This window comes from Varanus komodoensis, unplaced genomic scaffold (genome assembly GCF_004798865.1).
Source record: "Varanus komodoensis strain SLA01 unplaced genomic scaffold, ASM479886v1 scaffold127, whole genome shotgun sequence".
Taxonomy (NCBI): domain Eukaryota; kingdom Metazoa; phylum Chordata; class Lepidosauria; order Squamata; family Varanidae; genus Varanus; species Varanus komodoensis.
In genome coordinates, this window is record NW_025335366.1 from 235,055 (window position 1) to 251,628 (window position 16,574).

At 54.6% G+C, this 16,574-nt stretch overlaps 1 protein-coding gene across 1 annotated transcript; it reads left to right on the plus strand.

Annotated features, from left to right (window-relative positions):
- Nucleotides 1-798: 798 nt before the first annotated feature.
- Nucleotides 799-15,716, plus strand: LOC123019519 (intestinal-type alkaline phosphatase-like). Its single transcript, XM_044422444.1, has 11 exons — nucleotides 799-916; nucleotides 5,251-5,484; nucleotides 6,548-6,663; nucleotides 7,766-7,940; nucleotides 8,640-8,812; nucleotides 9,711-9,845; nucleotides 11,189-11,261; nucleotides 12,247-12,381; nucleotides 12,702-12,893; nucleotides 13,515-13,631; nucleotides 15,430-15,716. Exons 1-11 carry the CDS (start codon nucleotides 799-801, stop codon nucleotides 15,714-15,716), a joined length of 1,755 nt encoding a protein of 584 aa, XP_044278379.1.
- Nucleotides 15,717-16,574: the final 858 nt, after the last annotated feature.

Here is a 16,574-nt window from a genome sequence, read left to right on the forward strand (position 1 = left end):
GCTGTTCCAAGTGCACAACCCAATACTTGTGTAAGGGCAGTGAGATCTGGGCTATTCTCCACAGGAATGTGTCCAGTCCCTTTTAAAGCCGCCCAAATTGGCAACTGCCACGACTTCCCATGGCATTAAATTTCACTCTGTGACTCCATGGTCCTTACCCATTCCCAGTCCATGCAGTGCCCTTAGATGTGGGTCAGGATTGGGTCAGATTCCTTTTCCACAACCAATCAAACCGACTCAACACAAAATAAATCCAAGAGCAAATTTATCCTCAATAAGTCTAAAGGAACAGACTTAATATTTGCAGATGAAAGGCAAACAACAAACAGCTCATTCACATAATGAATGCATTTTTGTTGTGTGCCATCAAGTCATCGCCAACTCATGGCAACCCGAGGAGCGAGTGCCCTCCAAGATGGCTTCTTTGCATTTATTACAACTTGCAAAATTTTTGGATGCTTGTTTAAAAGGAAAAGTCAAAAGCAGGCCTGAGGGGAAAATAAGCTATGCATGATAAATCCACAAATGAAGCAACCCACCAAATCCCCGTATTGGCATTGCTGTTAATCCTTGACAACTGCAGGTTTTGGGGGGCTGTTATCAGTCCCTGGGGAGCTGGTCCAGCTGGCACCTGGGCATCAGCCACGCTTCCATGGACCTGTGCAAACAGAGAACATTTCCTGGTGCAAACCGTTCCGATCGCCCTGCGTGGGGCAAGAAGGGTGGGACCGACACGCTCACTCCGGTTTGTCACTATCAGGGTGTCCAAAGTCCCTCTGGGCCTGGGCCTTATAAGCCATGGCGCGCCAGCATTCCTTTCTCACATCCCGGAGCAGCTCTGCCTTCTTGGCAGCCATGTGGCTACCGGGCTTTGGGCTCTTGCTGGGCCTGGCTTTCACTGGGGCCATCATCCCAGGTACGTTGGGAAGCGGCAGCGGGGCGGTAGAAGTCACTTCTGTGCCTCATTGCATGGGGCCGGCACCTGAGCTTGGCAGATGGACACAAACAGAGACGCTGGGGGCTGGGGTTGAAGGAGGACCATGCTCAGGAATGTTGGGGATCCTCAAGGGGCATTTTGGGGGTGCCCCACCTCCCTGCTCCATAATCCTGCACAGAACAGCTGATTCAGCGGCTTATAGCCCCTCCTGTGCTCTTCCACTCAAGTCGGGGGAAAGAGTGGTTCTCCCTTAGAGTCTGCCATGCCCTGGAGGAACAGAAGCGATGCTATTGTGCATTGCTCACAATCATGGAGTTCAGATCATCAAATTTTAGCAGCGATGGTGGGCAGCTTGTTCCTTCCCTCCTGCTTTCTATTCATCTTCCTAATCGCGAGGTTGCTGGAAAAACTTGGACAGGTTCTACCTGCTCTGAAGCTTTATCAGGTGTGACACTGACAAATAGGTCTAGTTTTTTCTGCACTGCTCTTATCCGTCAAAGCCGAGCGCTTTGCAAGACAACTGAGCATTTTTGCAGAATCAAGGAAACAACCTCACTAAATCTAAGCTGCTACCTCAGAGCAATGCGCCTTCAACGTCTCAGTCTATGCAGGCTAATGAAAGAAAATAGCAATTTCAAAGAAACATTGATTCTGTTTATTGATTCTGCTGGAATCTATTCTCAGTGCAGCAAATTAAAATTATAATTGTTTTTCTTTGTTCTAAGGAAAATATTAATATTTTTGAAGGATGTCAAGCCAGGCTCATCTAGGATAGGAAAAAAAAATAGCTTTTGGGATGAAAGCAGACAAGGTGGCTGGAGTACCAGGATAGTTTAATGGTCCTGGAAGCCAAATATAGGTGATCGGCAGGAAGTTCACCATTCCAAAGAGTCTCTAAAACGCTAAAGCCTCCCATTCGATACAACAGTGGGACCAGCTGCCTGGAGAGGTGGGGGGCTCTCCCACACTTGAGACATTCAGAAAGAAACTGGATGGTCATCTGAGTGGGATGGTGTGATTTGGTGTCTTGCAACAGCAGGGGGTGGACTGGATGGCCTTCATGGCCCCTTCCAACTCTACTCTTCTATGATTCTATGAAAGACTAACTCCAGAGAGGTTTCAGGCATGGGTGTGATGGTGCTGACAGCTGGACATTCTTAAATATTGTCAGGTTTGGTGGAAAAGGAAAGGTTCTTTTTCATAAAGGGATATTCATCTAGCGGCTGAAGAATGAAATCAAAAAGGTTGTACGTAGTGCAACTTTTGAGGCAGTTTCGGGAGAAAGATGGCAAGTGTCAAGAAGTATCTTGGAGTCATGGAGATTTCTTCTAAATAACATTGTGTGCTCGCAAAGTAAGAACAGAGAGTGAAAACAAACAGAGCATCTGTGTACTGGTCATTAAAAATGACAGCTAATTATAAATGACATACATGTAAGACACACAGATGCAGAGATGCACACGGACAAATAATTATTACGGCTTTTTTCTGAACATGCTTTTGCTTAATCACCTTCCCTGATGTGTTGATGGTTAGAAGGTCACTGGAATCTCTTCATGATTCTCAGTGTCTAGACAACACAAGAATCCACACTTGTGGGTTGAGTGTGGGTTGCCATTGAACCATGGGTTGGTGTTGAAACACGGGTTATTGTGTTGCCTGAACGCAGTTCTGCTAGCAAGCCATGGCTTGTTAACTATGAAGTACCTATCAAGAGAAGCCATGGCTTCCTGCTGGGTTACAAACTTGGGGTTGTTCACTGTGATTTGTTATCCCAGCTACTTCAGACCACAAAATAATCCAAGTTTCAGCAACAGCCCATGGCTGAATAACAACCCGCACTCAGTCCACCCAGGCAAAGACTCGGAGAAGAAAGTTTCCCCAGAATTCAGTTCTTAGCAGCTTCATCTCTGAACCCCAACCCCAACCCCTTTTCCAATGGGGCAGCAACGGTGGCTTTGAAGCAACCGGGCTCATTTCAAAACAAGTTGTCAGTTCATTATTTGCTGTTTGGTGAACTTCTCTGTCTTGTTTTCTCTCTGGGATTTCTCATGTCGTGTTTTCCTTCCCCAACTAAAGAACAGTTCAAAGCAGCTGAATCCTACATTCCTACTCCATTCTTGGTCACTTTTTCCCTTTGTCTCTCTTCCTGGCATGAATTGTAAGTGTAGACTCATTGGGGCAGAGACCTCTCTTAAACACATGCCATGTAAAAGTTCCAGACTTGCTGGCGGCATGCTGTAATTATTTATTATTTTATTTTATTTAAAACTTTTCTATACCATCCCATGCTTAAAAGTCTTAAAATGGAAGTACAACCACAGGGAGAATGTCAGGACCATAAGCCAGTTCAGAATTTGCTATGCCCTCACGAGGGGGCTCTGAGTTCTGATCCTACCCCCCCCCCCCCACAACCTTGCAGCCACGGCAGAAAAACCTGCAAGCCTTTCCACAAACAGTGGCTATTATAGAGCCACGCCGTACTGGCAAGCGTCCAGCAGGCTCCAGCGAATAAAGCAGCCCATGGGCAGGGGACTGATGCCAGATGGTTTCAGACCCCACATGGGCCTTCAAGCCCACCTGTAAGTATTACACCCACGGAACTGTTCCCACTGTTTCAGAACAGCTTTTGGGGTTATTCAGAACATTCCCAGCTCGCTCGGTCTGCCATGCCCTTAAAACCTCAGGTGTTCCAGCCACCCTCGCCACCTTTTCTCAGTCAGAATTGAACCCCACAACTTCCTGAGGTGCCTGGAAGACTTGATGGGGTTAACACTTACAGAGGGGCTTCAAGGCCCATGTGGAGTAGAAGCATTTAAACGGTGGATCGGGAGGTGACCCATTATTCCATGTCTGCTCTCTGGGTGGTCCAGAAGAGATCCTGGACCTGCTCCGTGGAACAACCGGTTAAGTGCTTGCAGTGTGCCATCATCTCTCCCTTCAGTCTCCTCTTCTCAAAGCTCAACATGCCCAGCTCTTTCCACTTCCCCTCATGGGGCTTTGCCTCCGGTCCCTGGATCTTCCGTGTTGCCCCTCTCTGAACTCTTCCCAGCTTGAATTCCTCTTTCCGCACAGTAGAACTTGGCACTTAGGCTGAAAGTGGTTAACAGACCCACCATGAACCATGCAATAAACAACTTTGAGACCTTGTGAGAATCCCCTAATCTCTGCTGAGTTTACTAACAAGGGCTGCTTAAGAGGAAGCTATCAAGGTTCAGCATTCCATCTCCTTAACTTAATAAAAATACAGCTATGCCTGAATGGATCCAAGGTCCAGGACTCTGCCTCCAGCTTGGCATGTGAGGTCAGCCTTCCCAGCCTGGTGTCTGCCATTGGCCCTGGCCAGTGGAAATGATGGGAATTGTGGTCCAATATATTTGGAAGCCTGGCAGCTGGACAGCCTCATACACTGGGGGACTGCCAGATCAAATTTGTTCAGTTGCTTTTTTATTCTCTGGACCCTGAATATTTCAAGAGGAGGGTTCTGGATGGACATCAGGAAGAACTTTCTCCTTGTCAGAGCTATATGGCAATGGGACCCTTGACCCAGGGAGGTGCTGGGCTCTCCCACACTGGAGGCATCCAAGATGCAGCTGGACAGCCATCCGAGAGGAACGGTTTAACTGGGAGTCCTGCCACAGCAGGCGGTTGGACCTGAGGGCCCTCTGGCCCCTTCCAGCTCTACTGTTCTGTGATTCTATGATCCAGGGATCCGAGTTCCTAGACTTTATGCAAAGAATCCCCGTGTGTATCGGGGTGATGGGTGGTGGACCTGTAGGCGGTACTTTGCTCTTTGGACGACAGACCTGGAATGTGCTAATCAAAACAAGTAATTGCGGCACTTGGGTCTGAACAGCAGGATAACCCACAGTGAGTGTGACTTGAGCGTGTGCTGGCATCAGATCAGCCACATGATAGCCCAGCAGCGCCGTATGGTTTCAGCAAGAAAAAGCAGGCCTCATCATTGCTGAACTTGGCTCACGAGGCATGCGCTGTGCTTAGTAATGCCAGTCACCACTGATTTACGACAGGTCAGAGGTTCAGAGGATTCCAAAGACCCAGTCAAAGGCAAGCAAATAATGCAGGGAAGGAACGCTGGGGCCAAGAGCTCATCGGTTAGTCCAAGGTCCTTCAAAGCAGAGAGGAGGAGTAGGAGTTGTTGTTGCTATTTAACTTTCAGTTTTATTTGCTATTGTTAAACAATGGGGAGAGAGGACCCATTGTTGATGTCCTTGCAGGTTGCCCATAGGTTTGTCGGGCGATCCTGCCACATCTTCCGCTCATTCCTGATTTGGCCGGGCTTCGCATTTCAGGACAGCGTGTCCCATCTCGCTCACCAGCCACATGCAGGGAGCTGTGGCAGCTGGGAAATGTGGACTCTGCAGGCCCGCCCTTCTTAATCTCTCCTTGCCGCTTTTCTGTTCTTCCAGTGGAGGAGGAGGACCCGGCGTTCTGGAACCGGCAGGCCTCCAAAGCCATCCAGGACACCCTGAAGCTCAACCTCCTGCACTACCGAGCCAAGAACCTCATCCTCTTCCTGGGAGATGGTGAGTGGCAGAGCATCTGCTGAGCTTCCTCTGCCACAGGACTTCCCCCGTGGAAAGCCCACGCTGCAGCGTGGGTGTGCCCAGTGCCAGTACCAGGTCACTGAGGCCCTGTGGACAGAGAACCCCCCGGGCTCCCTTCCCCCGTGAATCCGTCTTTTTTGGACAGTGATTGCCCCTGGCCTGAAGCATAACACAGTTCAGTCTCGTTCGACCAGCACTCAGGGTCTGGGTTCCACCCACGCAAGGGCTGAACGTGGGTTGTGTGAGGTTCCTTGCGGAACTGTTGCTTGATATTGAAATGAGTGTTTGTGTGACATCCGAATCCAGCCAAGATACCAAACCATGGTGAACAACCCCAACCACAACCCATGGATTCTCTGTGTGGGTGGTTTGTGGTTAGAAACCGAAACACAGAAACAGAGCGAGTCAGAAGGGGTCTCGTGGGCCATCTAGTCTGACCCCCGGCTCCAGCCGGCTCCGCTCACGACACGCCCGCCAAGTGCATGTCCAGCCTATCTTTGAACACCATGGTTAGCAACCATGGCAGATTAGCACAGCGGAGTTCAGACAGCAAGAACACCCATGTTTCAGCAACTCAACACTTGAGTGCCGCTTAACATGTTGTCTGAACCCTGTGTCTGTTCCTACCCTTGACTGTGTGTGAGCACAACTGAGCACACCAATGCGGCCAGCCACACCCAGGACCAGCGTGGCCCCCCTCAGTCTAGCAAGACCAGAACACAGGCCTGGATCCCCCCGTCTCCTTTCAGCAGCCGACCCAGGCAATCCAAGAGCCCACTGGTCTCTTCCCATCTCTCCTGGGCAAGCTATTTCTCAGGACAGACAGCTCGATATACCCAAGATTCCTGGGCCAGGAAAGGGCTATCTTAACATGCTCGAAGGCCTCATGTCCACTGCCTGTGGCTTTTTTGTGGCCCCCCTTAAGCTCACCATCTCTGGGCCACTTGCATCGGTAGGCGGGGCCTGGAGGGTCACGGTCTGGGCACAGCGGGCCGAGCACTGGGATCGGGATGTTCGCCAACGGCCTCTGTTTCCTTGGCAGGCATGGGCATTCCCACCATCACCGCGACACGCATCCTGAAGGGGCAGATGCAGGGCCACCTCGGCCCTGAGACGCCGCTGGTCATGGACTCCTTCCCCTTCGTGGCTCTCTCCAAGGTGCTGAATTGGGGCTGCCGCCTGTGCTGGGCTGGGGGGTTTCTGAACAACGCTTACCGGCCACAAATCCCATCTCCATCTCCACCCCGAGCCCCACCAAGAAAGCTCCTTTCCACTCCCAAAGGCTCAGGAGGCAGTAATTCAACTCCAGTTGGAGAAAAGCCATCCCATGGTGCAGGCATAAAGCTCTTGGGCCCAGTGCCTAGCAGTTCACCTCAAAAGGAGTTTAGACCGTAGCTAGGGGAAGCGCCTGCCCAAGTGGCTAGACCATTGTGAGGTGAAGGCCCTGCCTTCCAGGGCCAGGCGGAGCTTCATAAACCTGTCCTGTCCTTGTGTGTGAAAAAGTTTCACACATTTGGATCCCTGCCTTTTGCCAAAGCAAAGCCCAGAGGCACGGTGGAGGACCAGTTGGAAACCTCCACAGGCAGGAAGTTTCTATCCCTGCTTGAAGACCATGAGGACTGGAAACTTACTTAAAGAAGAAATAGCTTATAGTTCTGGAGTGCTCAGTCCTGCATTCACTGTCAAGATCCAAACTGTTTGCATGGAATGATCGCAAGATTGGCAGGACGGTCCCTGCCTTTCCCGTGCACCGTCCACCCTGTTTTGGACTTCTGGAAATGCCTTCCTGCCCTCCTCTGACACAATGGATCAGGATGAGGACCTTCTTCTTCCCTTAGGGGGAGGGTCTCTGGGGCCGCATGCCAAGACTGAGGAAGTCACCAGGCAATTGGCAGTCCAGGGAAAGAAGCACAGCCCTCTGATGGTGAAGGCTGGGGACCGCCATGCCAACGGGGTTCCTGAGCCATCGCGGCTTTTATTCTGAACTTTACAGGCACTAAGCATGGTGGCACACCCATTTTGGGGGTGGACTTCAGCACCATGGAAAGCGCCCATAAAGCTCAGAGGCGCCCTGCAGACGGGAACATCGCCAGCCTCTGCTGTCCCCTGAGGAACCCAGGAGTGCTGGCTTCTCCTGGCCTGTAATAGTAGGACCAGGGCCGTCCCGCCCCCCTTCCTGCCCCCGCAGGGCCAGCCTGAGAGCCCAGGAGAGGCGTCTTTTGGGCCGCCCCCCCACCTGAATCCCCCTTCTTTCCGGCAGACCTACAACGTGGACCGGCAGGTGCCTGATAGCGCCGGCACCGCCACCGCTTATCTCTGTGGGGTGAAGGGCAACTATCAGACCATCGGGCTCAGCGCGGCTGCCCGGTACAATGAGTGCAACACCACCATGGGCAACGAAGTGGTGTCCGTCCTACAGAGGGCCCAGCGAGCAGGTGAGCCTCCAGGGGGCGGAGACAGGCGAATCCGAGCACCTGGCTCACCTCTTGGCCGAGGCCCCTGGGGAGCGCCTGTGGAGGGCAGCCCTCCAGGTCTAGGGGACAGACAGGGAAAGTTTGGGGTGGGCCCACCATGCTCAAAAAGGGCAGCATAGAAAGAGGCGTGTCTGTCCTTGCTGCAGCTGTTGCGGGTCAGTTGGCCTTGGAGGCTTTGTGGTAGCTTTGCCCATTCATGTGGTTCCCTTACACTCACCCCAATCCCTGGACTGGCCCTACAGGGAGGCACAGGGAGGATTTAGGGTCTCCCCCAGGGACATCTGGACGGCTTTTGCTGCCTGAGCCAAAGGACAAGACGGTGCCCCTCCCATTCCACGTTTTTCCTGGTGCTTCAGGAAATGTCTTCCAAGACTTAGGTCTTACTGCTATGATCCCGTCATCCCAGAACTATGGAAGGAAGGACGCATCCTGACACCGGCCTTCTGAACTTGGCTCCTAACTGCCTAGACAGCAGGCTGCCTTAAGTGCTGAGGGAAGGCACTCTGCACCTGCCCAGAGGCACTGCCTTCCACCTGATTTCTTGCAGCAAATGTCAGATCAGAGGAAAACAGGCTCTGAGTGCCAGTTCTCGCTGGGTTCTCCTGCCTGTGTGTCCAGCTCGGGCGCTGCCTCTCCTCTGATCCCCTCCCCCTGTTCCAGGAAAATCCGTGGGGATTGTGACGACCACACGGGTCCAGCATGCCTCACCGGCTGGGACCTACGCCCACGTGGTGAACCGGAACTGGTACTCTGATGCTGACATGCCGGCAGCAGCGATTACAGAAGGCTGCAAGGACATCGCTCAACAGCTCATCCGGAACGTCAACCTCACGGTAGGTGCCCAGAGCGGCCCCGCTCTGTTCCTCGGACTGCACTCTGGCCCTAAGAGAGCCCTGGAAGACAGAAGGAAGATCCACGGTGCTCTGGACAGGTTGCGGCACTGGGCTGGAAATGATCAAAAGGGATTCACTAGGGACAATGCCAAGTTCTGCACCCAGGAAAAAGAGGCCAAGTGCGTGACCGCAAGATGGGGAGTGCTTGGCTCAGCTGTCCTGCGAGGGAGAGCAGCTAGGAAGCGCCGTGGATCACAGCTGAACACGCGTCGACAGCGTGACGTGGCTGCGAAAAGGGCAAATGCTGCTCTGGGCTGTGTTGATAGAAGTATCGCTTCTGAATCATGTGACGTTCTAGTCACCCTCTGATCAGGCCTCATCTGGGGTCCTGTGCCCAGTCCTGGGCACCACCATTGAAGCAAGGTGCAGATGAGCTGGGAAGGGTCCAGAGGAGGGCGACAAGGAGGGTCCGGGGGCAGGAAGCAAGGCCGTGTGAGGAGTGACGGACAGAATTGGGCATGTTTAGCCTGGAGAAGAGAAGACGGAGGGGAGATACGATAGCACTCAGCAAGTCCTTGAAAGGCTGGCCGGAGAGGCAGGCCAGGTTCTCTCCTCCATGACCCCAGAGTGCAGGACACGGAATAACCGGCTCAGTTATTTAACAGGAAGCAAGGGGGATTCTATGGCGGCTCTGCTAAGCAGCCAGCCAGGGGGTTTTCCTGGCCTTTGGCAACCTCACTTCCTCCTCACCAGGGACCCCTGTGCGGCCCCTTCCTTCCTTTTCGTCTGCCGAGGGAGGGTGTGGAGCCTGCATTTACTTATGCGGCCCAAGCGCATGTGCCCCTTTGCTGCGTGCGCTCACACGCCATTCTCATGGCGACATCTCACTTCCCCGCAGGTGATCCTGGGGGGTGGCCGGAAGTACATGACTCCGGCAGGCACGCCGGACCCCGAATATCCCACCAGTGCCTTCCAGAGAGGCATCCGCAAAGACAAACAGGACCTCATCGCCCAGTGGCTTGGCTCTTCCACGGTAAGTGAAGCTTCGCATGCAAATGCACTTTTCCATTTCGAATTGTGGGCTGGGGAAGCGTGAGGGCCCTGCCTGAGGGCAGGAACGCGCTGCAGCCCCGGGCCCCTCTCCCTGGACTCCAGTCTGCTTTGCCAGCCGAGGTCCTGGCACATGCGCACAGCATTTTTGGGGTGCATGGCAGAAACTGAGTCGAAGCATTGGGCAAGCGGGGTCCCTTGCTCACCCTGGCGCAGAAACCCAGACGGGGGTGCTGCTAGAGGCCACGGGGGGCTTGCCCAAAATGGAGCCTCGTCTCTCCCCCCAGCTCCCCACAGCGCCCTCTGTGCCACTGCACGTGACGTGGAGGCAGGTCCCGCGTTGCGCAGCCTTCGTCCCGCCGGTGTTGGGGGGCGTCCTCTCGGCTCCGCCGGCTTTGCAAGCCCAGGCCAGGCAGGAAAGGAAGACCACGAGTGCTGCAGGGACGGATCCTGCTCGGCTCGGTCCCAACCTGTGGTGGGCCCCTCGAGATGATGGGGCGACGGGGGTACCGTGTCACGCAGGGTGCAGAGCATGTGGAATCACCCGTAACGCATCTGAGTGCTTCAGTGCTGCAGGGCTGAATGCAGACGCGCAGGGACTCCTCGCGGCAGATCTGATGGACGGGACCCAGAGAAGAGCCCCAAAATGCAGAAGCCGCGCGGATCCAAACTCACGGACCAGCTCTAGCCACTTGCATGTCCACGGGGAGCGCATCTTTTGTCAAGCAAATGGGCTGCGATTGCCCGTTCAGGACCAAGCTATCCCCAAAAGCTTCGCATTGCAATCCCTCCGGCTACTTTGAGGACTGCAGCTGAGCGCAGAGGGAACAAGGAAGCCTGGGGTGGGGGTGGGGGAGGAAAGAATGTCATCTCTGCAGCAGTGCCAGCCCTCCCCCCATTTTAACAGACCCCCCCACCCCTTTGCAGGAAGCCCAATCAATGCACAATGGCTCACCCAGCATTACAGTTCCACCACCGCAGGTCAATGGGGAGGCCCAAAGGGGCAACTGTGATGAGATCTGGAGGTTGCACAAAACCACCCTCCCCCAGCAGAGGAGGGATAGCAGCAACCACAACAGCAGCAATTGGCACGCCAAAAGTCACAGTTTCAAGCCATGGCTTCTCCCATTAACAGGGTGAGGTTGAAATGGAAGCGTCTTCGCTGAAAATGGTGCAAAGCAGTTTCCAGCCAGAGCCAACATAACAGTGCATGTTAGATCCAGTGCGATATAAGACGCCTTCCAGCGCTCCCCGTGTCGTCCCCCATGAGTTACATCTCTGGCGTGGACACCCTCTCAACACACCCGTGTCTGGGTTTCTTCCCAGGGCGCCAAGTACGTCTGGAACCGAACGGAGCTGTTGCAGGCTGCCGATGACCCCAGCGTGAGCCGCCTCATGGGTAACGCATTCCGATTTCTCTCTGCCTCCTGGTTGTATCCAGGGATGGTCTTACTCAAGCATGCATTTCTCAGAATGCCTTTAAGATCAGTTTCTACCTACAGGAGGATCAAGTGGTAAGGACTTGCTGGACTGTACCATCAAGAATACAGGGGCTTATTCTCCTATTTATTTATTTAGAATATTTATATGCCATCCTGTTGCGAAGGCCTCAGGATGGCTTACATAGATAAAATAATATAAAACATAGCACAAATGAATTACAGATCCACACTGGCTGCAGTTAAAAACATATAAGAACCAATATTAAAAGTTATTAAAATATTGCTGGAATAAAAAGGTCTTGGCCTGGCGCCGAAAAACAAATAACGATGGCATCAGGCAGACCTCCCTGGGGAACACGTTCCATAGATGGGGTGCCACCACAGAGAAGGCCCTCCTCCGGGTACTCACCCTCCTAATATCCTTCACAGAGGGCTCCCGGAGGAGGGCCTCTGCTGCTGATCTCAGGGGGGCGGGAGGGCAAATATGGATGTTTCCCTTTGACACACACACACACACACACTGTGTGTGTGAGTGTGGACTCCTCTCTGCAGCTTGTGGTGAAAGGTTTTAAGGTGAAGCCTTCAGACAAGCAGCTCTCTCCACCCACTAATCCCACCCATCGTGTGAAATGGTACAGTCCAAGGAAAGCTGTAGCGCTTGCTAGGACCCCTGTTCTGGGCTGGCCCTTCCAGGGTGCTATGCAGGCCGTCTGTCTTCCACTCGCTTGGGTCATGAGCCGTGGAGTGGGATTGGTATATACTCCAAGTTTCAGTCTGACCTGCAAGTACCTCTCTGTGGGGCAAGTCCAAGTGCAAACTGAAACCCAGAGTGGATACACCGCCCCATGGACATTAGAACCGCCACCGCACTCACCCTGACACGCCTCTGCCCACCCTTTTCCCAGAAGGCACTTGCGACTGTTCTTCCCCTGCTCTCCCTAGGGCTCTTTGAACCTGGGGATATGAAATATGACCTGAATCGGAATAATGTCACTGACCCATCCTTGGCTGAGATGACGGCATCTGCCATCAAAATCCTTCGCCGCAACCCCAAGGGCTTCTACCTCTTTGTGGAAGATAAGTCGGGTTGGGCCCTGGGAGTTTTCAGGCCTGCACGCTGGCTGGGAGGAGGGTGTAGCCCCTTCCTTCCGTCTCTTCCCGCTGCTAGGTCCCCGTGACCCACACCCACGCAGGGCCCAAAATTTCTGAGCAGTTCAGGGAGGGGGACAGATAGAAGGGGGGCTGTACTGTGTGGAAGGGAATGAATCCTATGGAGTGAACGGGCAAGCTGGGGGGAGGCACGTGGGTTCGCGGCGGGGGCTCCGCTGCTCAACTTCCACCACCGGTGGTGCAGCCACTCACCAAACAGGAAGTCTAAGTCACCCTCTTCTCTGCACGAGGCAAGATCGACCTTGGGCACCACGACGGCATCGCCAAGCGGGCTCTCACTGAGGCCGTGGAGTTCGACAGAGCCATCCAAAGGGCTGGGGAGCTGACCAACGAGACCGACACGCTGAGCGTGATTTCTGCCGACCACTCCCACGTCTTCAGCTTCGGGGGCTACACGCTGCGGGGCACCTCCATCTTTGGTACCGGAGGGGGTTGATGCACACCGGGGAGCAGGGGGGGTTGGTGGGCTCGGATGCCAGCACACAGGAGGGCTGAGATCTCGTGTGGGGCTCCGCAGTGGGAGGGCCGTGCTCAGCTGCAAATTCCCGAGATAAGGGCAGGCCCCTGCCGCGAGGATGCACCTTCTTCAGGTGCTGGAGGGCCTCCGAGGGCGAGGGGGAATGGTGCAGAGTCAGTCTCCTGCGAAGAAAATTTCCTGCGTGGCCGATCCGGGGCACTGCTCTGTGGGAGGGCCTGGCCAGTGGGGACAAAGGCTCGGCGTTGGCTCGGCGTCCAGCTGTTGTAGGTCCCTTTTGACCAGCAGTGTTGACTCCTCTCCGCCTGAGGGCCAAATCCAGTCTCCGATGCTCTCGAGGGCCGGGCTGAAGCCCAAAGGGCTGGAGCCAGGATACTGAAAATCCCAGCGACGTTTAGGCGGAAGTTCTTTGCATGGCTTGCTAAGTCTTCGGAGAGGCATTTAGAGTGAGGAAGCCACCCAGCAGCCACAAAAGGAGGCAGTGCCTTCCGAGAGCGTGGCTTTTGGAAGGGGCAGCAGAGAACCCGGGTCCCTGCTCAAAACCGCCTCCCGCCTCCCTCCACAGGATTGGCCCCCAGCCTCGCGATCGACAATAAGACATACACGTCCATCGTGTACGGGAACGGGCCAGGCTTCCAGCTGGGCAACCAGAGCCGCCCCAGCGTGAACGCCGAAGAGAGCGGTAAGAAAGCGGCGCTGGTGGATGGCGACTCTCCTGGCATTTCTCACCGCTGCGGGCGGCAGGGGGTGTTAAAACTCTCCAGCAGCTGTAGGGGCTCTGCTGTGGGCTGCGGGGGGGGGGGTATTTAACCCATCCACTGTTTCCTGAGCTAACGATCCCCATAAAACACCCCTGGTGCCCCAACCCAGTGCTGCTCTCAGTCCTTGCCGGAAAGACAATCCAGGCATGATTCAAAAGATCTTTTTTGCTCTGCTGCAGAACAAAAAGCTGGCAGAAAACAGAGCTGTGGAATGAGTCAAAACCTCCCTCTGCCATTGCTTTGATCAAAAGTTGCTTTGATCAAAAGTTTAAGATGCCTCCCCCATTGCTACTTTAAAGTAAATACTGACCTCAAACCCCCACTGGGACTTTCTTTGACATGCTCTCTCTCCCTATTAGTTCCATAGTGAATTTCTTGGAGGGTGGGTTTACACTGTGGGCTTTGACAGAGAAACATCGCGGGGTAGTTAGAAGTTAGGGCGATATCCTATGCAAGGTGAGCCAGAAATGGCCTCCAAACTCAGCCTGCTGGAGTTTAGTCCCCTTGTGCACTTAATCTTCCAAAAATGGCACCACATGCTGGGATACGGCCCGCAGAGGACTTAACCTGCAGGCACAGGTGTGATGCTGGAAGCAGCTGACCACCTGCTGGCCCTTGACCTGTTCTAGAATGGAAAGGAGAATTCCTTAAGTAAGGTGTGGACAGAAAGCTGTGCTCAGCACTGGCTGCTAAGGGAGGCAAACTGCATACTTTTTGGCTAGGCCAGATGGATGGTCGCTCAAGTTTTTCATTGCCTCATCCCCAGAATTTTATGAAGGGGAATGGCAGCCCTGTTTAGCTACCACAGTCTACAAAAACCACAAAGGATCTGGTTGTACCTGAAAGGCTAGCAAATTTATTCCAGCTTTGGTGGGCTATATCCCACTTCACTGAATGCCTAGGGTATTATAGAGACTTTCAGTTTTATATGGAGTAATCGGGTTCAGACAACATATTCACGGGTTGAGACTCAGGTGATTGTGTTGTCTGAATGCAGCCAGTACTTAGGGTGCTGTGGATTTTAAAACTTTCCAATAGAAAGAAAGGAAATGCACGAAATGACAACCACACCTGGAACTGCATGATACCCTGTGCATTCGATGAAGCAGGCCATAAACTGCAAAACCACCACCAGAACAAGCCCGTAAGGGGTTGCAGGTCTCTGAAACGAGGCTGGATGACGTGGCCTTCCACTTGTCCGGGTCCTATTTTGTGCCACTTAAAAATCTGAAGCAGCGGTGATTAGAAGCACATCATGTGGCAGTTTGAGTGGTCGTGTGAGCCGTTTCGTGCCTAGAAGAACCCTTGAGGCAGGATCCTGCTCAGACGGCAAAGGGCTGCGGTTCCTAGCATGTCCCAGCCCCTTTTTGATGAACACGCATCCAGTCGCCCCCTTCGAGAGAGGCGCAAGCGGGAAGACGCGGGGTGGTGATCAGTTTGTGGGGTGGAGGGTTCAAAGGAAGAACCAAAAGACTGTATCGCAGTCACGGAGGGGCATTTAGCAGCCGGGAGGGGGTGGGAAAGGTCAGGGCCCGAGAGGGATGCCACCCCATGCCCTCATCTGAGCTGTGGCTGACCCTGGGAAGAGCCAGCACCCCAGGCCACGCTCCGCGGGTGGCGCAAGCTGCGTTGCCCCGAGGCCGCTGGGGTGCAGTGGGGGGAGGGCTGGGGGACGGCTGGCAGGCTAGCACCACACTCTGCCTCTTCTCCTCTCCCCAGAGGGCGACAACTACCACCAGCAAGCCGCCGTGCCCCTCGTATCGGAAACCCACGGGGGGGAGGATGTGGCCATCCTGGCCAAGGGCCCCATGGCGCACCTCTTCCACGGGGTGCAGGAGCAGACGTACATCGCGCACAGCATGGCGTTCGCGGCCTGCCTGGAGCCTTACGAGGACTGCGGCCTCCCCCATGAGCAGCAGCGCCCCTCTGAAGGGGACTCAGCCAGCCTGGCCAGCCCTTCCTTCGCACTGCTCCTCCTGGCCTCCGTGCTCCTTTGGGCTTGCTAGCCCCCACCCCCCCGGGCAACCCCGGGTGCATCGCGCTCCTCCTCCGCCACCACGCGGCCGCCTGGAATCGGGCGACGCTCCCACTGACTGTGCGGAACAGCTCCTTCACAACGCGGGCTGCTGAGTCGAGGCCCAGGCCTTCCATCTTGCTGCGAGCCAGGCCTGGGCAAGCCCTCCAGGTCCTTCCCCCCACCCCCGAAGAGGCCCCCCCTGCACCGCAGGGGGGTCAGGCAGGCATCTTTGCTGACGGTCTCCTTGTCCTGGCACAGCCGCCAACGGCTGAGCCCCTGCAACTTCTGCAAGCCGTGCGAGGGGTTGCACTCGAACTGGGATTTGAAGGCCAGGGGTGCCGCGGCCTCCAGCCCCGAGAAATGGGGAGGGGGTGGTTAATTAGGCCCAGCTAATGAATTGCGCCCTTTTGCCCATGCAGACAAAATGACTCTGGCCTTTTAATTCATTGCAATCAGCAGCAGAAAAATACAGCGCAATGTTTGCGTACCGAGAGCCACAAACATCCGACGCTTGAACGGTGCCACCTGCTCGCCACAAGTGGGTGCGCTTGTGTCAGGGGGAATTAGGGGGCAGGAGGGGGACTGGGCATGACCTACCTGCCTTCGTTGCTTCCCGGAGCAGGGCTGCCTGGCATTGGTGCTACCCTAGCCCAGGGGGAGGGGGCCGGCTGGGCCGTGGACCACCCGGATGGACCTCAGGGGCAAGCATGGAGCTCTTTGCAACTGCAAGCCACAAGCTGGACCCATTTCAGAGACAGCCCAGATAAGGCTTTCTGGCCGGGCACTCCGTGGCCCCGAGGCTTTCCTCGCTTGTGGCACCATTGCCTGGCACCAACTTTAGTGTCCT